This window comes from Anabrus simplex, chromosome 1 (assembly GCF_040414725.1).
Source record: "Anabrus simplex isolate iqAnaSimp1 chromosome 1, ASM4041472v1, whole genome shotgun sequence".
In the NCBI taxonomy this organism is placed as follows: Eukaryota; Metazoa; Arthropoda; class Insecta; order Orthoptera; family Tettigoniidae; genus Anabrus; species Anabrus simplex.
Window position 1 is genome coordinate 512,279,406 of NC_090265.1, and position 27,449 is coordinate 512,306,854.

The window sequence follows — 27,449 nt, forward strand, 5'->3', positions numbered from 1 at the left end:
ATGGAATTAAGAGATATGTCAAATCCTTTCAAAAGACTAAAAAGCTGGCTAATGGGAACCAGCATTTACAGTATAGAGGAATTTGAAGAAAAATTGGTGCACCTCCATATAAATTAGTAAAGATTTGTAAGTGTGGCCGTAAGTATGTAGATATATTATTTGTGGTATAGAATAAAATATTTGGTACAGTATATACAGGAAAATGTAATTTTTTTCATATTTTCCAAATGAACTGAAACTTTATTTTTTTAAAGGTTAGTGACATTCAACACCATTGCACCATTTTAAACTCAACTTTGGCAAACTAGCAGTAACGTTTGACCTTGAAACACACATTACTGTGATACATCTCGAAACATGGTACTGGACACATTGCAGGGTGTCCTGGGCAATTCTTACACAAAAATACCGTCTGTTTTCTCTTTCACAATTCCTTTCCTTTCTTTGAACATTTTGCAGGTAATGTGGAACAAACAACACAATTAGGTTTGTGACCCTTGTCCTGCTGCTCCCCAAGAAAGTGTCTCTCTGTCAGGCGCGCTTGAGGTATGTAATCAGAAGGTCTTACTCGTTTCACCGGCGGACTGTGCTGATACTCTCGTAAAGTCCCGTTATGACAGAATTTCTTAAGTCAGTAGCCCTGTCACGATTTCATTTTTGTAATTCTTATGTCATCACCAATATCTCGCCAATCCGATATAAAATGAAGATCTTCCTCGTTGGCTCTTTCTTCCGAACAATCATTATGCACATCATCACTTGTTTTATTGTCCAAATTTACTGAACAGTCTGAATCAGAATCGGCCACTAAAAGATTGAAGATTTCTTCGCTGTCATTACTAATGTTGTTCCGCGCGCTCATAGCTCCTGGGTGAAGCCTGCTATCGACCAGACGGCTGGCAGGAATGTTGGTGGGCGGGCGGGTGAAAGATAAACACAGGTCCAGTATTGCAGGCAATGTTTTCATTGATGGTTATGAATTTCATGTTTTTGGTCCGTATTGAACTGAGAATAATATATAAGTAATAATAATAATAATAACGTAAATGTTTCCACCTTTTCAATACAATATATTCACAAAATTACAAAATTATACGGTACTAGTTTCGACCCATCTAGGGGTCATCATCAGCCGTATTGGAGCAAAGATCATTTGTGGCGAAATCCTAAGACAATATTATTTTAAAGAATAACAAGTGAAATGAGATGTTATGGTAATAGTTAATAATACAAGGAATATACATACTAAGAGGTTTTTAACAAAGAATAAAGTATAAATGGGGTGTTGTAAAAATTATAATCATGGAAATCAGTAAGTTCTTGTATTGAAATGAAATATGGCTTAGGAAGAGGGCTTAAGGTGGGGCTGAAGGGTGCGGGAGAAAATGTAATTGTCTTGGAAAAGTACCTTTGATTAAATTTAGGATTGAGTTTAGGTTGGCTGCATTATTGTTTCTGAGGAAAGTGATAAATAGATCGAAGAGTATGTTGGGTTTCTCTGAGATTTCATTGAGATTGTGACTGGCATTAAAGTATTGGTCTAGGTGTATGTAGTAATTTTCCATTATGTTCAGTAAAGGGCCCTTGTTTGCTAATACGAGGATGTCCATGTCTTGTTCAATATTGGTGAAATTATGGTTATAATCTTGCATGTGTTGGCCGATGGCTGAAAACTTGTTGTATTTTATTGCGTTAGTGTGCTCGTGGTATCTGATAATGAAGTTTCTCCCGGTTTGCCCGATGTAGGTTTTTTTACAGGTGGTACATTTGATCCTATAAACTCCTGATTTTAAAAAACTGCTTAGTACATAGTCAATACATGACTATAGATGTTTGTATTATTATATGGGCCTTTATTAAAGAAGCATGTGGAAACTATAGCAGGAAAGTACCAAGTCGACAAAAGTCTATTACCGCAGCGAATGCTGTAGGGAAGTAAGTCGACAAGAGTCGACTTCTACAGCGAAAGATTTTATATAGCGAGAATGCATAACAGCGAAAAAATTTAGTCATTCTAACAGATTGTCCTGACAACAGATTTTTCATAAAAGTCAGGGGTGGGGGTGGGGAAACCCATACACATTAAAATTGATATGAAACGACAATCAGTTTGCTCAAAACTTGCGTTTTCGCAGATGATATCTGCACTAAGGCTTACTCGTTCGTTAGTTTTCAAAATCCGATGCTACATGAGAGTATATGTTTAATTTCATTCTGAAAAAATTACAGTGTCACTCCAGAGGCCTCTGTGGCAAACATTTCAGTTTTCTTCAAACAGAGTCACCTAACCTAACCGCATATACATCACGAAAACATTTCAAGCGCACGTAGAGAAATTATGACCACCTTGCTACGAATTTACATGGGAATATTCCGAAATGTAACTGATGTGATGTCATCCGTTTAGTCGAATCCGACCATCAGCGATTCTATGAATCAGCGCTCTCCAAGTTGTCCTGTTCCACACTGCCTCCTCTCATTGTTCCAGGGTGAGGATTGAGTCTGTTTTAGTGGTGTCTAACCAACGAGTCCTCCTCTGGTGACCTTGTCTTCTTGTACCACTGATCATTCCTTGCATGATTGTTTTTTCAATGCATCTGATCGCATAACGTGGCCAAAGTAAGCTAGTCTCAGCTTCATAATCTGACCAACCAATGACATACGGAGCTTGATGCGCTCTAAAACTGCCTTATTGGTGATTTTTACAGTCCATGATATTCGTAAGATTCTTCGCCAACATCAGAGCTCAAAAGCATCGATCTTCCTTTTGTCTGCCTGTTTCAGCGTCCAGCTCTCACAGCCATACATGAACAGTGGGAATATAATCACATTGACTAATCTATACTTGGTAGTGAAACTGGTATCTCTGCTCTTCCAGATTGGGGACAGTCATCATAGCGATAAGTCCAGCAAGCGAAATCAGTCTTTTGATATCAGGACGGCAATCTCCACTTTGATTTTGTCTCCTAAGAAGATTAAGTCCCGCACACTCTCTCTTCCACATTTAGCTTAAGACAAACTGTAGCATGCACATCCGTAGTCATAATTTTGGTCTTTTTAATATTGAGATAGAGGTCCATTTTTTCACTTTCCTTATTGAGGTGGGAAATTAAAAGCTTTAGATCATCTTCTGTTTCTGCCAGCAAGGTTGTATTATCAGCATATCTCAAACTGTTTATAGTTCTTCCTCTGATCTTCACACCGATTTCGAGTTCCTCAAAATTTAACTTCTGCATAATTATTTCTGCATACAGATTGAAAAGGAATGGTGAATGCAGCCTTGACTGACATCTTTTTCAATTTTAAACCATTCAGTGACGCCATATGGTGTGCGAACTGCTACCTCTTATTCTGTATAAAGCGAACGCATCAACTGAGTCAGGTGTAAGGGTACCCCTAACTCCAGCATGGCTTCCATAGACTGTCATGCTCGAAAATACAACCTGTGACAAAGTTCGGTGAATAGTCGTGTACTATCAACATTGATGAACAATGCACGACAGCGACCTGACTGTCCTTCAAAATAGTCCCCTCCCATAACTATGCACTGCTGAGATTGGCAATACATGTCCTGGAAACTTTGCAAGAAGGCTTCCTTTGGGATGGTGTTCAAAGATGTCAGGAATATCGTCAAATCTCTTTCCTTCCCAAGCGAGTTTGAGTCATGGGAATAGGAAGAAGTCTGCAGGATTGAGATCTGTAGAGTATGGGGATGTTCAAGTTGCACCACCCTCTTTTTTTGCCATGAATCGTTTGATGATATTGGCTATGTGTGGGCGAGCGTTGTCATGGACAAAAAACCATGAAACTTGTTGTGCATACTGGGGTCGTACCCTGCGTAGATCTTTCATGAATCTGGTCAAAATTTCAATGTACCGTGCAGCATTCAACGTCGTTCCCTGAGGTAGAAATTCCTTGTGGATAATGCCTTGACTATCGAAAGAGGTGATGAGGATAGTGTTGATGCGTGACTTTTCGGCTCTGACCTTTCTCTGACGACGGAATCCCGGAGAACGCCATTCCATGCTTTGCCGTTTCATTTCAGGGTCATACCTGAGACACCAGGTTTGATCCTCAGTGACAATACAGTTCAAGAAATTTGGTGTTTCATCCACTGTTTCGACAAAATCCTGTGAAGCCTCTAAACGTGCCTGCTTCTGATCATCAGTCAAATGATGTGGCACAAGACGAGAACACGTTTTCCTCTTCCCTAACTTCTGGGTAACAATTTGTCACACGGATCACGGTTAATCTGCAGTTCATCCGCTATCATGCACACAGTTAGTTGCTGATCGTTGGTGATTAATGTCCTCACCTTCTCAATGTTTTTGTCACCGACGGCGGTTGCCGGTCTTCTGCTACGGGGGTTGTCAGAAACACTTTCCCGGCCTTCTCGAAAACGGACGAACCACTCGTACACACACTTCAACGACAGTGCTTGATCTTCATAAACACGTACCAGCATCGCATGCATTTCTTTCGGTGTCTTGCCAAGTTTAAAACAAAACTGTACATTGATCTTTTGGTCGTTCATGCTCCTGTTTGCAGTTCAGAACCAACACACTAAACTTGCACCGTGTCAAAGAGGTCTTACATGGCAAACACACGATGCACAACTGAACAACGTTGGGAGCAGGTGGTCAAAACCTGCTGCTATGCAGGTGCCGCGTTGTGTCGCCAGTATTGCCGGATTGACCGTTCCGACTTGATTCACCAAACTTTATTGTCACAGGTTGTATAAACTATCCTCTGAAATCAGTGATGTACTCTTGTCATATCTTGAGATGAATCACATTCTTACTTAATTTTAGCATATAAAATTAAAATTAAGCGATCATTTGCTTCAGCCTTTATCTCTAACGCGTTAACAACTGTGTATCAGCCACATCATTTATGCATATATTACGAAAACGGGTATCCTCTTCACTTTGAATTTCTCTTTTAGAGAACAGCAGTCAGATATTACTAATCGACTCCGCTATTGCTTTCGAATGTCAACGAGAGAGCTCGCACATGTGCATAAGGAGTAAACTATACCGTTCGATGATCAATTGCATTCTGTGGCGAATGTTTGTTTTCTTATTCAAACAACGTCACTTAAATTAACTTCACCGTACTATATGTATGATGAAAACATATTCCAAGCGCCAGTAGAGAATTTATAATGTCTCACTATAAATTTACTCTGAAATTACTCTCCAAAATTTAACCAGACGCGAGAAAATATTAACTAACCTCTGAAATCAGTGATGCACTCTGCCATATCTTGAGGTGTACTGCATTCATACTTAATGTCAGTGTAGAGTATTAAGATTAAGCAATTGTTTACTTAGTCTTTATTTCTAACGAGATCATAACTGCTATCGACCACGTTATTTACGTATTTCTTATGAAAACATGTTCTCTCTCTTTCTTTCTTTCTTTCTTTCTTTCTTTCTTTCTGGAACAGCAGTCGACGGGTATTACTGATCGACTATGACATCGCCTTTGAATGTCGACGAGAGAGCTTGCTAGTGGACATAGCGAGGAAACGATACCGAAGTTGATCGATCGCATGCACTATAATGGCTGGGTGCATAAATATTGGTAAAATTGCTCGTAATAGCGGACGCGTCAGTAAGAAGGCTCTCGCTGTAACTGGCTGATTCCAGAGAATAGTCCACCCAAGTAGGAAAAAGTTAAGTTTAAAATAAAACTCAACAATTTGTTTTTATGATAGATAAAACATGACATTTTATTAATTCTATGATGGGTATTAATTTATTGATGTCTAAGTTTTTAATTGTGTGCTTAATTGAACCTTTATATAGAGGCTAAATTCATTTGATATTTCTCAATAGTTTTAGCAATTCCAATTTATATGATGAAAAGTTATGAAAATAATTATAGTAAATGTTAATTCTAATGCTCTCTCCCTTCGCACTAGAGTACTTATTTAAGTTATTAACAGTTTATATAAGGTGTAATAAAGCGACAAATTTATTGCTGCAGGCCGTGTAAACACGCTACAAAAAAGGTATAAGTTTCTGTAGACGAAAAGTGCATGGCTCAATTTGAATAAAACTTAGTATGCAAAGCCATACTACACACCCTTTAAAGCTGCTAGATAATTTGTTTAAAATTTCAAATGGATTCATACGAAGCTGACAGGAAAATACGTCACGTGTTTACGGCGTTTTTGTGAGCAGGTGACCAAGAAGTTTCCTGCTGCTGCAACACGCTGCCGACAGGATTCAGTTTCTGCGTCACACTCACTTATAAAGGATGTATTTTATAGCAATCGGTGTTCACACTAAAGTGTTATTTAATAATGCGAGAAGAAAGACGACATCTGCCCAGTTACGCGTACGCCACCAACAGGTACGAGAATCGGTGAAGAAAGACAGAGCTCAAAAAAACTTCAGGGCTTATAAACAGTTACTTCCTGTTCTACAAGTCCAACAACACAACCACCAACAACGATTGCAGAGCTGAGTACGCCAACGTCTGGTTATAAATGCAAACAAACATTGGGGAAAGCTGTAAAGCGTTCGGAGCACGCTTTACCAGTGAGTCTGCAGAAAAAACAGCAAGTTGTTTCTGCGCTGAGTGTAAAATTTGATGTAGGCCTAAGTTCATATACCTCCGGCAAGCACAGGAAGTCTTCACTTCCAAATCAAGAAGTTTATATATTTCTCAATCATGATATCAATTGGCCATCTCCTCAAGCAGGAGATTTTATTTCCATAAAGGACAGTTCTGGACAAAAATTTAAAAAGAGATTCATGTGCATTACAATGCAAGAAGACACATACAAAGTTTTTAAACAAGAATACCCACATCATGCAATCGGTCTTCTTTTTGTGGACTTCGACCGAAGTACACTTATGTGCACTACCAGGAACACATGATATTCATTATGTGGAGCCATTCAAAAATATACTGTTCAGGCAAGAAAATATTATTCTGAAACTACTACACACTCTACATCCAGACTACAAGATCGAAGCAGATGACAAAAATCCACCCCGTGATACAGCTTTTGAAGTGGGTGACTTTGTACTTGGAAAATACAGTGGAAAGAAACATTCAAAATATTATGTTTGTATACCATAACTGAAAGTAATAAAACCAAACCCCATGGCACTACAGCCCTTGAAGGGCCTTGGCCTACCAAGCGACCGCTGCTCAGCCCGAAAGCCTGCAGATTACGAGGTGTCGTGTGGTCAACACGATGAATCCTCTCGGCCGTTATTCTTGGCTTTCTAGACCGGGGCCGCTATCTCACCGTCAGATAGCTCCTCAATTCTAATCACGTAGGCTGAGTAGACCTCGAACCAGCCCCCAGGTCCAGGTAAAAATCCGTGACCTGGCCGGGAATCGAACCCGGGGCCTCCGGGTAAGAGGCAGGCACGCTAACCCTACACCACGGGGGCCGGCAACTGAAAGTAATGGTGATATTTATTTTGTAACCAATTTTTGCAAGTGCAACAATGAAGCTAAACTGTTTTGTGAACCATCAAAGAAAGACAAGTGCTTTTTAAATGTAAGTGAAATCAAAAGAAAATTACCAGTGACTCGTTTTACTCGTGGGAAATGGTATTTTGATGAGTCTATACCAGAAGCAGAACGAACACGATTTTTTTTTTTCATTTTATATTTTTTCTGACCAAGCTTTCATTCAAACTGTAGGCTACGTAAGTGTTGAATGTTCAGTTATTTTAAAATTCACTGTATAACCAAAAAAAAAAAAAAACCCGACAAACCAGGAAGGAGTTGTCCGATGGTGATAAAAATTGGTGGATGTGAGGAACAGACATAGAAAAATAAACAATCAAAAGTGCAGAACAAACGAATGATTTATTGCGGAGTTAGAGCATTACAAAGTGAGGACGTCAATAAGGTGTTGGTCCACCCCTGGCCTGGATGCAAGCTGTCACTCGACAAGGCATAGACTGATAAAGGTCCCGGATGATGTCCTGCGGAATTTCGTGCCAAGTGGTCTCCAACTGTTGGGCTAAATCGGCGACATTCCGGGATGTTCGCAATCGCCTTCCCAAATGTGCTCTATGCGAGAGAGATCAGGTGACCGAGATAGTTAAGGAAGGATAAGGCAAGCTTGAAAACAGTTCATAGCGACAAGTGCCGTATGCGGCCGGGCATTATCCTGTTGGAAAGTAAGGCCTGGACGTCGCTGAAGGAACGGTAACACAACCGGCTGTAGAATGTCATCAACATAACGCTGTGCTGTCAGTGTACCAGGAATGACTACCAGAGGGGTCTGGCTATCAAAGGACACGGCACCCCAGACCATCACCCCCTGTTGTGGGGCTGTCTGGTGTGTGATAGTCAAGGCAGGATCTGCACGCTGGCCTGGAAGTCTCCAAACACATCTGCGGTTGTCGTCAGGGCACCGTTGGAAACGGGACTTGTCACTAAAGACTATACATCCCCAGTCAGCGCAGTTCCACATTGCTCAAGCGCGGCACCACTGTAATCTGGCTTGACGGTGAACAGGCGTGAGTGGTAAGCGGTGTAATGGGCAGCGCGAGCACAAATTCCTCTCGCTCAGGCGTCTATTGATGGCCATGGTGGACACGTGTGCGGGTCACACGCTGGATCGTTGATAATGATGACTCCGGTGCTGTGACAGCTGTTCTGACAATCGCTCTGTCTGCCCGTGCTGTTGTGGCCCTCGGTCGACCACTGCCGTCCTGACGCTGATGCCTGCCGGTGCTGACCCACGCTTGCCAGCATCGTCTGATCGCCGCATCAATTCGACCCAAATGTCCAGCGACAGCTCGATTCGACCAACCAGCTTCTTTCAATCCGATCGCACGACCTCTTTCAAACTGACATCTGCTCGTAATGAGCACTAATCCTTCGGCGTGGCATTCTTACAGCTGACTTTTTAAGATCTCGCAGTCGAATGCACAGCTGCTTTAAGCATACCCTTCAGAATCGCGCCTTATATACACCTAATGCATGCGGAGTTCAGATGCGTGGGAGCTCCCGCTATTCATTCATTGGACACGAAACTTGAATTATTTGCATGTTCGGTCCGAATGTCTTCGCATACGTAATTTCCTGACAAATCGGACAACGCCTACCCAGCTAATCAACAACAAAAATTACCAGAAAGCAACTGAAAAAATAAAAATCACAGATAAACTTGAAGACTTAGTACACAACATTAAACAAATTGCAGAAGACTGGCTCCAATCAAACCACGTAAAAAATACCAATGGTGGAACAGTGAATGTGATTAAACAGTGGAGAAAAGACATCAAGCATGGCTATTACATCAGTCCCAAAAAACATAAATATCCTATCAAAATCTAGTAAAACAGAGAAAAGAAACTACCCAAGTCTTAAGAAGAATAAAAAGACAGCATCATAAGGACACACTGCAGTTAACTGAAGAACAATTCAATAAAACTCAACATCAAGGGACTACTACAAAACCTTCAGAAAACAGCTCCAAAAATATGAACCCCCGACCCTACTGATGAAGGATGAAAATGGTAAGCTGGCTCATAACAATAAAGACAATGCAGAAATTCTGGCTAAATATTTCAACAACCTTTTAAATTGTGAGGAACCTACAGAACTCCTTCATTTGGACACCAACACCCTGATAAAAACACCACCAGAGAACATCAATCCCCCCCCCCCCTCCACAATAAAGGAAGTCTACCAAGCACTAAATAAATTAGAAAACTACAAAGCGCCAGGAGAAGATCAGACCTTTGCGAAAATTTGAAAATATGCAGGAAGATCAGCAAAAGTTCCCTTCCATCAACAACTTGTCGCTATCTGGATTAAAGAAGAACTACCAGACCACTGGACAACAGCCCTCATTCACCCACTGCACAAAAAAGGAGACAAAACCGACCCTAATAACTACAGGGGAATCTTGCTCCTAGACATATCATACAAAATATTTTCAATAAACATCCTTAATAGGATAAGTTTACAACTTGAGAAAGAACTAGGAGAATATCAAGGAGGTTTCAGACCCTGGAGGAGCTGTCCTGATAAGATCATGTGTCTTAAGTTGATAATGGACCATAACAGGAGAAGAAACAGAAATATGGTGAGAACATTTGTAGATTTCAAGAAAGCTTATGATTGCATCCATACAGAATCTCTGTTTCAAATTTTAGGTCACCTTGGACTACACTCCAAATTAATAAACATGATAAAATCACCAAATCAAAAGTGAAGTTTAGGGGTGAAACATCAGAGACATTTGAAATTAAAACTGAACTACGGTAGGGAGATGGGCTCTCACCACTTATTTAATTGTGCTCTAGAAATGGCAATGAGGGAATGGTTTAAGAAATGTCCCCCAAAAATAAAGACTGGCCGAAAAATCAAAAACTGCCTGGGTTTCGCCGATGATTTAGCATTACTAGCAGTGGGCATAAAAGAAGCAAAAATCCCAGATATCAGAACTTCAAAACATTGCAAATAAAATTGGCCTCAAAATATAATTTGGAAAAAACTGAAATTATGCCCCAAAATCCATGACAACTAAAAGAAGTTACTATTTTGATTTTATTACCATTTATGATAACTCAATTTAAATATCTTATTTGTGGTGTCTTTTGTTGTAAGGCCTATTTCCTTCAGATCCTCTTACGTCTCTGATCCTTTTACATCCTGATGTGGTATTTCTTGAGACAAGTTTGTGTCAAAAGTAATAACACATAACCTAAATGGAAACATCTCAATGCAAACAAGAACAAATGGATTAGCTAAAGCACAAAAATTAACATGAGACATCTACAAAAAGAAATGTCTATCAAAAATGCAAAAATAAAACACTACAACACAGTTATAAAACCAGAAGCTACATATGCAGCAGAAACACTTTCACCTGAATAAACAATCCAAGACTGACAGACTTCAGAAATTTGAAAGGAGGATTGGAAGAACCTGCATCAACAAAAAATACCGGAAAGATGGACAGTGGCAGATAATACCTAACAAAGTAGTGTACAAAGAACTAGAACCCATTACAGATACTATGCATAAGAGGAGACTGGGATTCCTTGGACATATCATGAGGATGCAGGACTCGAGACTTCTGAAACAACTAGTACAACACAAACTTGTCTCAAAAATACCACATCAGGATGTAAATGGATCAGAGAAGTAAGAGGATCTGAAGGAAATAGGCCTTACAACAAAAGAAACCACAAATAAGATAAAATTGAATACAAAACCCAAGAATACAAACCTCCGCTTTACCCTTACATGAAACAAACCAACAACATGCATTTTTTCAACTGAGGAAAAGGCACGAAGATCGGAGCGTCTGAAGAAGTACTGGAGGGACTGCAAAGCCCAAACAATCCCTTCAAAGAGACCTGAACGATGGACTGACTAAATAGTGATCCTATGCGGTCATACAAGAAGAGTGTATTATAGTTTATTTTACGTTCACTCTTATTAGTGTAAAAAATAAATGTGTAACAAACCAAAAAAACACTTTACTTTATTAAGTAGGCCGCATGTTAGTACCAGTAGTCTTAGTCATCATCATCATCATCATCATCCAACTCCAGTCGCCCAGGTATGGTTATAACAAGCCTCCTCCACTCCTTTCTGTCCTTCCACATTTCCTGCTCCACTACTTCTGCCACATCCAATCCAGCTTCTCTAATGTCCTTCCAAATCTGATCTATCCACCTTCTTCTCTGTCTTCCAACTGGCCTCTTTCCCTTAACTTCTCTTTCCAATTACCTTCTTGCTACCCGTTCCTTTCCCATTCTTTTTCTGTTTATATAGTTATATACATTATTATTATTATTATTATTATTATTAGGACTGAAGCTTGTAATTTTATGTGACCAATAATCTTAGTATCGTAAACCACGGGACCTAATTTTTTTACGCGAAATCTGAACCACTGGACGAGACTTTCACCTTGAAAATCACACATGCATTAATCGGGACTTGAACCCAGTTCATCTTGATGGTTCCAAGCAGCTTGACCGCTGCGCCATCGCACCCCTTCTCTATTATTACTTACTGCAATATGAAATATACATTTTATCATTCAGTGATCGTATTTGATGCGGAGTTTAAGATTTATTAGCCCCTCATGCCATGTCGCCATACCACTGATTTGCCGTGCGTAATCCCACGATGCTGTCAAGTAAACACGCGATGACCGCCTGTAACTATATTACGCAGACGTTACGCAACTTACACCTCCCCCCCCCCCCCCCCTCTCGCGCAAAATGTACCTTTGTCCTTCTTGTAAACAATGTCTTGGCATCACCAATAAAAGTTGCCACAATTTGCAGACTTTAGAAAAAACGTAAATGTATCTAAAGTCAAAAGTCGTTCCATGTAAACACCGATCGCTACGTTTAAACTTTATAAAATCGTATACATTAGGTTTACAACAATGAAATTTGTGAAGGTTGTTAAGTATCATCTAAGATGTTATTATACATAAATCTCAATTTGTTTAGATGATAAGTTTCGTGTATATATATATATATATATATATATATGTGTGTGTTAAAAAGAAATGTACGAGTGTAAACAAGCGACGCCTGGATAGGCCAACCGAAGGATAATACAAAGTTTAATATAGGGAATTTGAAGGGACATTAAAAAAAAAAAAAAAAAATGACGTTATAACAGTTTTCGTTATATGCCGTACACGCTATAGCGGACTTATATATACACATGATTTTTAAGAGCATATTATTCTTATGGATTTTTGGACTTGTGTCTATTACAATGTACATTGTTTAATGACAAATTCTATTCTATTCTTCAGTACAATGCCGACATCTATGATTCATTTGTTTTGTTTTGGAAGTGTTATCTTGAAAAATTTATCATCTATAGAATAATGTTTTATGATCTGGAGCAACATGACTTCTGCTAGCCATGCCATGCACAGCAACTACATTTACAAGCATTTATGTTACAGTAGCGATTTTGATGTTGATTTCTCATTTCAGCAGGAAACTACACATCACTGATGCCAGATAGAACAAGTAAACATTGTTCCGTATGTTCAAACTGGAAAGTGATGGCTGAGAGACATATTTCTGTGGAACCTGTCCAAGGAACCCAGGACTCCATCCTAACAAGTGCTTCAACAAGTAATACAGTGAAAAAAGAATCACTACAATGTAGTCGATTGAATGGCAACATACAATTTTGTATAATTTACTTTCAAAGTGTTAATTTATGAAATAAATGTGTATTTGTTACCATACTAAGACTGATTTTAAATTCGATCTGCAGGGAATGAGAGTGGAAATGTACATGGACTCAAATGTTACTCCCTTGTCTATCAATTTACATGTTATACCATAGGAATGATCATAATTCATAATTTAAAGGCAGTTATTAAAACCATTTGACCTAGAATCTGCAGTTTATTATGACCACTTTCACACACAATCATTCTCTATCTTCTCATTACAGTAGAATTCCGCTGTAACGAACACCAGTATAACGAAATTTTCAGAATAATGAATTATTTTTGGTCCCTTCCTTTTTCCCTATTTGTTGGGTGTTAAAATATTTCATTTACAAATTTCGTAGTTTCAGTTGAACGAATTAAAACTGAGCTCTTTTCTTTACCAACCTAACCATATTTTCTCAAATAAAACAAATTCATCCTGTTTTATGACCAACATTTATCTTGTTACATTATTTAGTTATTCAGACGATATGATTGCCATTTTCCATATATGCACCGTACTCGATCGAGAAGGCAATAGCTTTTGTGTAACCAATATGCTTCGCCCGTCATCCAATGTAAGACGTCACTATTAGCTTTGTAGAAGCGCCAAGTTTGCAATCCACCAATGAACGCTACGCTTTGTGTAACCAATAGGCTTCACCCATCAACTAATGTAAGACGACACACTATTGGCTGAGTAGGATCGCGATGTTTGTAATCCACCAATGAACGAGATGGTTTTGTCTTATCATGCATTGCATGTTTCTTCTTCACACAAAGCAGCGTGTTTCTGTTAAGGTTATATCATTAAACTTGCACACTTCATTAAATAAAAAAGTCATATCATCGCAAATGGATAAGCAGAGGCGACAGCAGTTTTCGTTGAGTGAAAAACTTAAAATACTTGCGGAAGTAGAGAAAGGCGGAAAGAAAGGAGAAGTAGCGAAGAAGTATGGCATCAGCCCGTCAACAAATTCTACTTTTTTTAAACAGAAAAGATGGAGGGAAACATTGATGCAGATGCTCTAGGTCCACAGCGTAAGAAGATCAGGACAGCCGACTATAAGGAGGTGGTTTGTGGAAATGCGGAGTAAAAACATTCCAGTAAATGGCCCACTTACGTGAGCGTGCGCAATCTTTCGCACGTTCGCTTGGGTCACCTGAGTTTATGGGCAGTGCTAGTTGGCTTCAAGGGTTCTGGAAGAGATATGGCATATCCCACAAAATTATAAATGGTGAACCTAACGATGCCCCGAAGGAAGTTGCGTCTTCATGGTGGCTGGAGACTAACGGATGCCTTGAAGAAATATTCGCTGGCAGACATTTATAATGCAGACGAAACTGCATTATTTTATAAACTAATGCCGAACAAAACCCTTGATTTCAAGAGAAATAAGGGTTTTGGGGGCAAACGTTCAAAAGAACGTATCACTGCTCTTTTGTGCACCAATTCCACAGGGACGGGCAAACTGAAGCCTCTCATAATTGGGAAGTTTGGGAAGCCAAGGTGTTTCAAGGAGGTGCAACATCTGCCCTGTGAATACAGGCACAACTCTAAGACATGGACGACATCTGTGCTATTCAAAGAGTGGTTGTTGGACTTGGAACATCGGATGAAGACCGAAAAGAGGAGAATTCTTCTATTATTGGACAATTGCTCTTCTCATAATTGTGTGCCTCGTCATTTGGAGCATGTAAAAGTTTTATTTTTGCCTCCAAATACAACTTTAATTCTGCAGCCGCTGGATCAGGGTATAATTCATGCAGTAAAGCGGCATTACCGAGCTCGTGTGGTCCATCGAATGCTGTGCAACGTTGCCACGAATGGAGACATTAACATCAACATATTGGGAGCAATGCAGATGTTTAATGCTGAATGGAAATCTCTGATTGCAGACATCATCACAAACTGCTTTAGTGGAGTGGTTTTTTACAGAAGACATCACAGAAAGTGAAGTGTTGGATGATGTGGAAACCGAGTAGAACTGGAAGCGTTTGTGTACAACATTGGATGTGCTATCTACGGTAAGTCTTACCGACTACATCAATGTAGATAGTGATGTAATAGTCCACAAAGAAATCACCAATGAGGAAATTGTGGAGGACATTATGAATGATAAGAGATCCACGTGATGAGGAGGAAGAGGAAGACAACCCCCAAAATGACTGATCGACAGAGCTTGACTCTTCAGCAGGCAACGAACATGGCACGCAGCTGTCAAGATTTTCTCGTGTCACGAAGTGATGTGCCGGAATCTGTTTTAAATTCATGTGCAGTGGTTGGTGACTATTTGGAACGAGCTTTTATGTCTAGATCTGTTCAGAAGAAAATCACATACTTTTTCAAAAAATGAGGTTCTAGAACAATGTGTAGACTTGCTGGTACAATGTAAAAATAGATTTTCTGAAAACATCTGTCAATACTGTAACTTATGGTATTTTGAAGTTATATAGATCCTGCAACAGATATAACAGGGCAGATGGCCTCGTACTTCCATCCCTAAAAACAACAATAACTAATGGATATAATACTAGGCGAGTTCTTAAGAACTGACTTATTTCAGTACAACAAATTAATTTCAGAGGTCCCCAAAATTTTGTTATACTGGTATTTTACTGTAGCACTGGGACTGAAACAGAATGATAAGAATCAAGTTCATCAATAAAGACCGCAGTGTATGAAAATGATGAGTATATCTCTGTCCTTTTCTCTTCTTTCCTATGCTTCTTCTGGCTATACCAAAAGTATTACATACCTGCCAACTTCACAAACCCAAAAATCAGGAGATTTTGATATGAAAGTCAGGAGATACAATCGGTCAAAACTGCTTATTCTACATGTCTTGCGCAATGCAGGAGTACTGTGGTACATATTATAACACACTGTCTCAAAACCCGGCTGTTGCTATACCAGGCTACAAGGCTAAAAATTAATCTCTATTCCCTCACAGGAAGTATGCGAGTTAGATGATGGCTCTCTGATAAACCTTCCGAAAATAATATGAACTCTTGCTCCACATGTGTGAATCAGTCATACACGTAGAAGCCATTACTTAGCGAATACATAGATGAATATATTGCATCATGCAGCTGCAAGATTATGCGAAGCGCAACGCTATTTTTTATCAAGTAATAAATTAAAATTTTCCAGAATTGTCTCCAAATGGCTTCTAAAATTTCTAGAAGTCACTAGTCACTATCATTGAAATTCTGTCACTAAATTGCTAAAATAGACTGCAAATCTAGCGACTAGTCTCTAGAATCTACTAGACTGATGTGAACGAACACGAACACAGCATGCAAGAATTAGAGATTTACAATCTATATATGCGTTGCGATATACAGGTTTCAATAAACATCGCACATTTGCATGCATTTCGCATATTAAAACATCGATATTTCATTTGAAAGTGGCCAATGAGTGAAGGACTTCGACCATTGGCGTACAAACCTGAAATGGTGGGATTTAAATAAAAAAGTTTGAAGTTCACCGAAAAATAAGCCAAAATTGGGAGGAATAATAGAATAATTGGGAGGCAGGAAAAACTGTCTAAAATCGGGAGTCTCCCACCTAAATAGGGAAAGTTAGCAGGTATGGTATTATTGTTCAAAACAATGTGTGCCTTTCTCTCCTACTTCTTATCTTTGACAGTGTGAAACCCTACACATCTATGTTCAATTTCCATTACTTATATTAATCTCAATGGGTACCTTTTCAGCTTGTGTTTGTCCTGTGCGTATCTTGAATCACCTGTATTACTGCCAAACTTTTCTGCTATTTGTCTGGGTTTCTCATTTCCTACTTCCCACATCAAGAAGAAAGCATTCTCAAGAATGGCCCCCCTCACTCAACGAGTGTAGACAGTACCCTAATAAAGTTGAGAATCAGCTCTTTGGGGGCTAAAAAGAAATATCTAGAAACGAGATTGGTAAGGGCCCTCTACAAAGACTGTCAGTGTGTGAAGATGTGGAGTGTTCGTCTTCTGTAGTTTCATATTTGATGCTCTCACTACCCCCACAAACACGTTGTTGTGTTTATCCTTGCAAGTATTTCTATCCTTGCAGCTTTGATCTATAATTAGGATTATGAGTACTACTATTTGCCAAACTGAAAAAAGTGAACAACAGGAAAAACACTGGACAGAAAACATGCTTTTGGGACTAAATAGCTCTTTTGCAGAAATTCTGTTATAATGATATTAATCCAACTGATTTTCAGAAATACTGAAAACGACAAGAAGATACCCAGCATCTAGTATCGATAAGGCACCACAAAAACAATTGAGTAGTTTGACTTGTTAAAGTATGTTACAAATGTTTACATCATTTTCTATTAAGATATTTGAGAATTACAATTCACTCACCAAGTAGCCAGTAGCAGGGAAAAGCACTCTTCCATCAATGGCATGGCCAGCCAAAAAACTGTCTTGCTCTTTGCCCAGGTCAATTTCAATTATACTTTCCCCAGAGCGGGCTCCACCCTGAGAAAAAAAGAAAAAGAAAAACAGAAAAGCGTTTTTATAATGTCCAAATCAGATTTACCCAACTAGACCAGAGTTAAGAACTAATACCAACCTTTCCACCAAATGTAGCCACACTCCATTCTGTAGAGTGGTCCCATTGAACAAGAGGAGCAATCATGGGTGTGCCTCTGGCAACAGGGTAGCTAACACTGGGATGGAGTCTGGCCACTTTGGGCTGGAGACCAGCATTGTAAAGCCTATCAAATGGACAAAGAATATTAAAACTACTGACAACAGGGAAATAGATTTAATTTATTTTATTGTAATTTTCAGGAATAAAACATTACTAGAATACTTTTTTACCCAACATAACAGTTTTCTCTTCTAAAAGTATTTTTTTTTAAATATATATGTTACTCCTGCCAGGTTACTCAATACCAGATTTTATACCATCATCACTTTACACTTGAGTATGACTTACTTTCCAAGACTTGTGAAGAGGAACGCCTTGTTATCAGGATGGCTGCGTTTCATGAGCCCAACGTTAGTACAAGTTGGTGCCAGAGAGCGTTTCAGGATGGCCTGTAGGAGGCAATGAGGAGCTATCTCCAACACGATAGCATTTTCTGGCACATGCGCTAGAGCTTCTTGGAACAGAACTGGCGACAGCAGATTGTTAACATGGTATGCAGCTGATGAGCTCTGAGCCAATGCAGTGCCCCATGCAGACTCTGGGATTGATGAGCTGATCCAACGAGGAGATCGTTGCTTTGGATTGGGGATCACCTAAGGACAGAAAGTTTGTATTATTACCAGTTCTTTAAAATAAAGGATGTATGAAGAATAGATGATGATGATGATTATGATGATGATGATGCTTGTTGTTTAAAGGGGCCTAACATCTAAGGTCATCGGCCCAGGATGAAGAATAGAAGATAAAAAAATTGTGACAAATCTTATAATGAACCAAGACTTGATGTCAATAAAATACTTTCAATTGACCAAGTATTGTGGATTTTAAAGCCTTACCCTATCAAGACATTTTCTGAGCTTGGGAGCAGCTTCTGCAATGTATCTACTGTGAAATGCAACTCCAGAGCTGTTCACTTCTTTAGCAAAGATTCCTTCTGCCTGCAGGATTTTTACAAACTTGGCAATAGCATCAGTAGGACCAGATAATGTGACACTGTCTTTGCTGTTATGGCAAGCAGGTACTACCTCAGGTGGGCAACGAGACTTTGCTTCTTCCCAGGTCAGACCTGTAAGAATAATTTGAAAGTTTAAACTTAAACATGAAGAAACTATTCCTGTAACCTCAGCAAATGATTGAAATATAATTAAACTAACTTATGCTTGGGCATCATTTGAAATATATTGATTCTGCTATTATTATTATTATTATTATTATTATTATTATTATTATTATTATTATTATAAAATAAAATACAAAATTATTAACCAAAATGTCTAATTTGCGTGCCGGAGTTCAGTAAATGCATCCCTCAAATTTAAACAGAGCACGATAAAATTTTCACTTCTCTCCCAGGGCATGTACATGTCCTGCATATTGGTACATCCATTACAGGCCTCACCTAACCCTCTGAAAACTATTTAACAAGTAGGAATTGCACACAGATCTCCAATAAATTCTCCACTGATTATGAAATAACGAACTGTATTCTGACTTCCATCAGTGCATGAACACTTCCTCAATACATACAAAATATGCCATATAATACACCCTCAAAAAATGAACAGCAGCTGGAAGACCCTCCCTATGTACATAAATTGATCCTATAATAAAGGCAGAGGGAAATGACAGCAAGGACTGAACATTTGTAGTAAGCTGGTTGACTAATAATTACAAATTGCCCTTCATTGTTATCAGGTATCAACACAAATTGCAGAAATCTCACCATTGGTACATGGCATTCTCAGACACTTCATACACTTTAATACCATACCTTTTTATATGCAATTCCTGTGGGAGGGGGTGGTAGAATAACATCCACATATCCCCTGCCTACCGTAAGAGGTTAATAAAAGGGGCCCTAGGGGCTTTTAACTTGGGAACGCGAGTTGGCGACCATGAGACTCTTACCCAAGTCCTTGCATTACTTCCACTTGTGTCAAGCTTCTCACTTTCATCTAGCCTATCCGACCTCCCTTCGTGAGCTACTGTTCTTTTCCGACCTTAAAACAATCACCACTATCATCCCTATACACACTAATTATAACACTTGGTTTAATTATACTTTCACTTCAGCAAACACATGCTGTTAATCTATATCTTGAAACTGGCCCACAAATTATTAAGCACTTTTAGCCTTGACCATATGGTTAAGGCTGTAGATGGGTAAAAGATTTTTTATCTAGGTAAGCCTGCTGTAGAATGTCTGAAATAAAGCATATTATATCTCTGACAAAATAAACAATGAAATAAGCAAAAGGCTAGCAACAACTAGTGGTTAAAACATCACACTAATGAGAATATGTGTATGTTCCACCCACTACCCTTTGCAAATGATATTAATTGTGGACTGGTCAAAACTGGCGAAAGACTGCCAGGAACTGAACCCGGGCCTGTTATACAAACGAATAAAGCATAAAAGGCAAGAACCCAAGACAGAAATAGGTTAAAATAGATTAGGGTTTATTATCAGAAAATTGGCTAAAGCAGATATGAGGTGGGCACGTAACAAACAAAAGGATACATGAGGAAAAATGTTACATGAATATTCTTAGAAGCTATTTTCTTTTAAAATGCATAGGAGTCTTACTTCCTCAGGAATAATCTCATCAACTTCACTTCTCATTTTTTATAGGTACATAAGGAAGGATAATATTAATGGATTCAGACAATACCAACCAATGGTACTCTGAATTTGTCACAAAACATTTCTTTTGTGAAAGTGGAACCTCAATCAAAGAATATACAAGGACTGGGGCAAAAATCATAGCAACTATTTTTTTTCCTTGTAGATATGTGAACAGATCACAAGCGTATACGAGTCGTGTAGAAGTTCTGCAGGCATAGTGTGTATGCAGAACAACAGATGGCTCTGTGACAGCTGGTAGTAGTGCAGCAAGGGCTGTGAAATCAGTCAGTTGGTGAGTGGCGTGCGAGACGGAAGTAACCCGTGTCGAGCAGCGCGCTTACATCAAAATAGCCATTCTCCGAGGGAGAAATGCCATGGAATGTCACAGTGAATTAGTGGAAGCCCTTGGGAATAATGCCCTACCATACCGTACAGTAGCACGGTGGGTAGGAAAGTTTTAGCAAGGACGTGTGTCAACCAGTGATGAGCAACGTTCGGGGCGATCCGTCAATGTGCTGACCGATGTGGCACGTGCCGTCATCGAGCAGCTCCTTGATGAAGACAGACTATGAATGCTACTGGAGTTAGAGAGCAAGTGGCATCGAGAAACGGACCATCCACAGGATATTGCATAATGAGCTGCAACTGCGCAAAATCGCATCACGGAGGGTACTGCATGCACTGACGGAAGTTCAAAGGTGGGTGCGCTATGCAATATGCTCCGACCACCTTGCACGCTGCCAACAGGACAGCGATCAATTCTTGTCACAAATAATCACCATCGATGAATTTTGGGCCAGGGCATACGAACCAGAACTGAAACGTTAGTCCGCGGAGTGGCGACATGCTGGATCACCAAGGAGGCAGAACGTCCGTCATAATCCTTCCCCAGTCAAATTGATGGTGATCGTCGTGTATGACGTCAGGGGTGTCATTGTTTGCCACTTTGTTCCACATGGCAGAACAATGACTGCACAGTACTACAGGGACAGATACAATGTGGCTTTCGGGAGAAACGTCCGGATCTTGTGGACAGTACAATAATCCTGCAAGACAATGCAAAACCACATAAAGCAGAGTGTGTCGCGCAGCTATTGCGACGTTGGGGATGGGAAGAATTGGAGCATCCACCGTACTCGCCCGGCATTTCGCCCTGTGACTTTGATCTCATTTGAAAAATTAAGGAACCACTACGTGGTAGGCAGTTTGCAACACGAGAGGACATTGCTGATGCTGTGCGCCAACAGGTGACCCGATTCACACATGGTGCGGCAAATGCTGAGGCAGATGGAATTCAGCTCCTCCCACATCGTTGGCAGCGTGTGGTGTCAGTAGCAGGGGACTACTTTGAGGGTCTTTTAGGCCCAGGTTTCTCATGTCAACTTTATGTGTACTGTGTTGTCATTCTTTTGCACCAGAAAGGCCATATTGCCCTGTATGCTACCGTAATAAATTAGTGTGTTATGATATTTCAGTGCTCTTCATTATCCATACATTTAGTTAACACCTTGTCCTTTCGTCTCACATTTTCCAACCGGACTGGTATCTTCAAGAAAAAAAATATTACTTGCCATGACTTTTGCCCTTGTATGATGAATAATATATATCGGCAATTAAACCCAAAAAGTAACTGCAACCGCTCCAGAACAAAATGAGGCCAAACTTCAATCCCAAAGACATCAATCTCCAAAGAGTAGCCTCTCTCACAATTTAAAATGAAATAAAAGCACTTCAGCCAAAAAGAATAATCACAGAACACGAAGAGGTTATAGGGAGGAAGAAGAAGAAGGGGGCGTTGCCATAGCTACAGAAGTCAAACATAGTCAAAGATGATACGCAAGACATAGAATAAGATCGCAAAATATAAAAATAAAATGGCTAAACCAGCCAGGAGCTGAGAAAAGATACTCAAACAACCATAACAGTAAAACTGAAGGTTACATCCATAAGGTAGCAAAAAAAATTAACACAGACCCGACATTCATTCAACGCATCCACACACAAGTGCGTAGAGACCAGATGCGCAAGGCAACATAAAATTCAGATACAAACCGCAGTAGCATGAGAAAAGTGAGTCAAAGGCTCACGAGCTTGATCTGAGAGTCCAGATCAAATAATCAGGGTGGCCGCAGTACAGGATAAGGCTCACCTAGTCAAGGATGAGGCTCACCTAGTCATTACAATAATCAAACCACAAATATGCTATGAACATATTCATATCGTCCCTGGTAGCGAACATGAATTGTACAGAATTAGCGTATTAAATACATATCACAACATGAGCTCAAGTAAGACGTTGCAGTAGGAGAGAAGGAAACAGGTCTCAAATGAAAATTCTTCATAATCAAACATCACACACACCTCTATCAAAACAGGTGTTATCTTTTTTTGTCCCTACGTAGGAACAAGTATATCAAGTAAATTATAAAGTAAAGTGAAAAGTGGAAATGAATCTGCCACAATAAAAATGAAGAACAAAGAACATAACCGGGATCACAAGGAACACTAGCCTAGCATAGCTGTGGCAAGCCAAGGAAAGTAGTAACAATGCCTGGAATGAGAATCCACACATATTAACAGATCCTGTACGTGACTCAAAGCAGAGAGCCACGTAAAGAAAAGTATAATTGTTTTTGAAGTACCATTTAAATGATACGAAACACATTTCATAGCTGCCTCTCCATCTTTTTAACCAAGGCTTCCATTCTTTTCTCATAGAAATCATACAAAGCAAAGTTAGGATAGAAAGAAATGCTTTGGAAATTCATAATGGCATGAGGTGCCATCTGTCATAACCGGGAGGAAGTAGATGTCAAGTCAGAGAACAGTTACCATATTCAAATAAAAGGCATATGATATCGATATCAGAGAACAGAATAACAAGACCCTTTGAGGAATAAAATATTAAGATCACTAGGTGTGGCACACTGTACTAGATGGATTAAGGATTGGAATAATTTACCATGATAAATCAGTAAAAATTCATAAATTTCTGACTTATTTGTTATCATTTAAGAAAGGACTAAACTACCGATAGGGAATTTGTCCTAAACGCATGTCATTGGTATCAATACCATATAGTATAGTCACTGGATCAACTGCCATCACACATTTATATAAACCTCTTCTCCCCCACTCCTAGAAATGGCACAGCCAAATGAACTATTGTCTAGCCCATCAGGCGTGAAATATTTGCCAAGCTGTAGAAGTCTGAAATAAAGCATACTATATCTCTGACAAAATATGCAATGAAATATAAGCACAAGGCTAGCAAGACTTAATGGTTAGAACACCTGGTTTAATTATACTTTCACTTCACACCCTAAATTAAAGCTTACTATGGGATCTGTATTCATGGGGATCGCCTGGCTCAGAACTTTATATTTCCAACCCTGGAAATAGATCTGTGTTGCAACTACTTGTACAAAATAAACCACCAGGATCCAATAGGGAGACCTTCCAGCTTCTGATATAACTACATTAATACACAAATAACGTAAATAAATTTAATAAATAAATATGTTATAATTTATCTGTATTATCTGTACTATCACAAGGTGTACTTTCACCGTTTTATAAAGATATTTCAGAGACAATCCCAAGGATATTACAGCACTCCATTTAAGAAAATCAACAAATTCCAAAGATTTCACAAATATAAGTTATAAGCAGGTTTAACATATTCACAGCTGCTCTGATATCAGTAACCGTTACTGCAGTACTGCAACACAGTTTTTACTTAATGGAGTTTATTTCTGTGTCCTTATGAATTTTAATTATTTCAATATTTCTGCATAGGAGCCATGACACACACTGTACAACATATCTGGTAAATATAGTAGCCCCTAATAGAACACTGCCACTAACACAGGCAGATATGGGATTGTTTGGAATGCCAATTACTTCTATCTTTTACGGAATTGCATGAAGCATTGCTCAAGGCACAAACCTGACTGTCCTGGACACTCCCTACAGTAAAACATACTGTGCCGCTCCTCTCTGTAACATTGCACTGCTTCCATGATCTATGCCAATTGTCCTTAGTCACACATTTACTTGCAAAACATGTTCCTGAAGACCGATCGATTTTGGAAGCTTTAAAGACTTTCCTCCACTGAGAGGACCCTACAATCCCACTATTCTCTGTTGACATTGTACATAAGAATACCGAATTGTAATGGCTACTGAGATAATAGCTAACAATTAATCCGATGCCCAGATGGAGCATATATTTAACATCAGCTTAACAATGCACTGGTACAAAGTCAGTTTGTTTACATAGGTACTGGCAAAAATATGACCTTTAATATTTGGCGTGGATTGTGACACTTCTGTAGTCATCAGCACTAAGTGAAAGTGGAGTCATGACTCGCCGATGTCATTATCGGCTGCCAATGTGTTAAGCTAAGCAAATTAGGATGATGTCATACTACTTATTCATATTTCTTTCAAATTACACATTGGCAAACACCATTCCTCATTACACCAAGATAGCATAAGATGCAATCCTATAACAATGTATATGTCAAAAATCTTATTAGAACCCCTTATCTTAATTTTATCAACTTTTAACTCATTAGATTATAGCAAACTAAAGTATCAAAGCATCTCATGTGGTATCAAGTGTGGAGATTACATGAAGACTATTAGTGTTCTCTTAGAAAGTACTTACCGACAGCAGCCATGGAACCAGGAGGTAGCTTTGATTCCAAAATGGAGCGTCCTCGCCAATAAGCTGCCAGGACAGTTTGCTCAGCTGTGAAGGTACCATCAGCATAAGCACAGCCCAATTCTCCTACAGAATGGCCAACAATGCCATCTGGATGGATGTCAAGGGCATTTAGTACATCCACTAAAGCAACCTGCAGGAAATGCAAATATTAATTACACTTGGACAACATGTTTTCTTTCAAAAACATGAAACTTACTGGCAACACACTAATTTATCCAGAACAAAGTTCACAAAAATAATTATTAAGCTATGCCAAGTAAGAAGTACAGTAAAACCTCATTAATTCAAAGTCGTTGGGACGTAAAAATAGACTTCAAATTAAGTGATTTTGAATTAACAGTCAACTCTTAATTCAGAAATGACAACTCCTGCCGCATCACAAAATATTCTAACACCTGTTACTGCATGCAATTAACTTTGATTCACAGTTTAAACCTTTTACATGTCATGGAGAAAACTATTTCCAAAATGTATCCAACAGGGTGCATTTACAGTATTCAAATAATGTACTCTGATAACTCACTGACAAGCATAACCTCATTCAATGAAAGAAAAACTAAGCAAGATTCAAAGACGAGGAGAAATCTATGCTGGCTCTCAGGTGCCAGTTCTTTATTCATTGCATTACTGTACTGTATGCATCTTATATGCCCTGTACTTGCATGGAAAGTACCCGATGCCTTTAAAACATCGTGGCTTATCAAACTTTCCTATGACATGGGGAGAAAGTCTCTTGCTTCTGTCTGCATTATAACATAGCACAGTGACACTTATCGTTGCACGATTTCCCGCCATGGCACTTTTCTTGTAATTCTGAAACGCCAACCCTTGTCGTGTCTCACGCGAGTATTCTAAGACCCATTAATGTATGTAATTACCTAGATTCACAGTTTAACCCTGTCAAATGCCATGGAAAATCCTATTTCCAAAATGTTTCCAACAAAGTGCATTTGCATTATTTAAATAATGCACTTGCATAAATCATTGGCAAACATAACCTCATGCAACAAAAGGAAAAGACACGATTCAAAATCAAGGACAAATTATGCTGACTCCCCTGTGCAAATGCTTAATTTTTTGGATTACTGTACTGTTTGCATTTTTTTTAGATGCCTTGTGCTTGCACGGAAAGTGCCCAACGCCCTTAAAACATCGTGGATTATCGAACTTTCCTATGAAGAGGGGATAAAGTCTCTCACTTCAGTGTGCACTGCAACACAGTACAATGACCCTAACCCTTGTACAATTTACAAATACAATGAGAAGACGACTTCCACCTAATAAATACTTATTTTATTAAATTAAAACTACAGGACCGGTTTCGACCTTTCTAGGTCATCTTCAGCTGGACACACAATCACATATAACATATCATGCAATCATAAAACATTACTAGATCTAACAAAGAATGTCATACGATGACAACGCATTTATAAATGTGTTTTTATGTATGTTATTTATGAAAAAAACCGTGTATACTAAGTTTCCAATTCGACGATTGCCCCAATCATGAGAATAATTTGACGAATTGATTATATGACCCATGCTTTTTCGCCAACTGTCGGCATTGCCAGTGTTCGCAGATTTTGCTTCTCCGCACACTGCCTACTCCTTAAAAAAGCTGAATACAAAAGAACTACGATTTTACTTGAACCTAGTAAATATGAAGCACACTGTAGACATGCCGAAGTGAGTGAAAGTGAAGAAAGCTACCGTGCACATTCCGGAAGACGCGTTCTATCATGACGGGATACATTTTGAATTTAAGTTACTTTGTAAAATACTATTCTTTTTTAATGTAAAGGCAGTTTTGAATTAGAAGTCTGAATTTCGGTAATGGGACCGACACTGTTCTTCAAATTACGAATTATCCGTGTTTCAAATTAAATAATAGATTTGTATTTCGTAAAATGTGCATGGATAAAGTCACAAGTTATTTAGTACAGAGTTCAGTCAATGTTATCCTCCTCCTTTAGCACTCTTTTGCATGGTAACGATCAATTTGTTTCCACACAGTGTGCATATGCAGCTTTCGTCCAGATCATGGAAAGATTTCCTATGGCATAGTTTATAATGGAATCCATAGATTGCAAATTGTGTTATGGTGTACCAGTTCGTACCCCGGCTTTCTCCACTCTGATGTAGTCATTGCATCTGTTAGATAAAAGTCTTCCCAGATGTCAGCCTTCTTCGCTATAGTTCTCGGAGTACGCTCTGATATGGGTGTGTAGATG

General features: G+C 39.1%; 1 protein-coding gene across 1 annotated transcript in view; it reads right to left on the reverse strand.

Annotated features, from left to right (window-relative positions):
* FASN1 (Fatty acid synthase 1) overlaps positions 1 to 27,449 on the reverse strand; it is a 239,642-nt gene that overhangs the window by 68,873 nt on the left and 143,320 nt on the right. The window contains exons 11-15 of the mRNA XM_067135405.2: positions 25,156 to 25,345; positions 18,694 to 18,923; positions 18,146 to 18,450; positions 17,777 to 17,921; positions 17,566 to 17,682 (exon numbers count right to left, since the gene is read on the reverse strand). Coding sequence (XP_066991506.2) covers positions 17,566 to 17,682; positions 17,777 to 17,921; positions 18,146 to 18,450; positions 18,694 to 18,923; positions 25,156 to 25,345 — 987 coding nt within the window. The remainder of the gene's footprint in view (positions 1 to 17,565; positions 17,683 to 17,776; positions 17,922 to 18,145; positions 18,451 to 18,693; positions 18,924 to 25,155; positions 25,346 to 27,449) is intronic.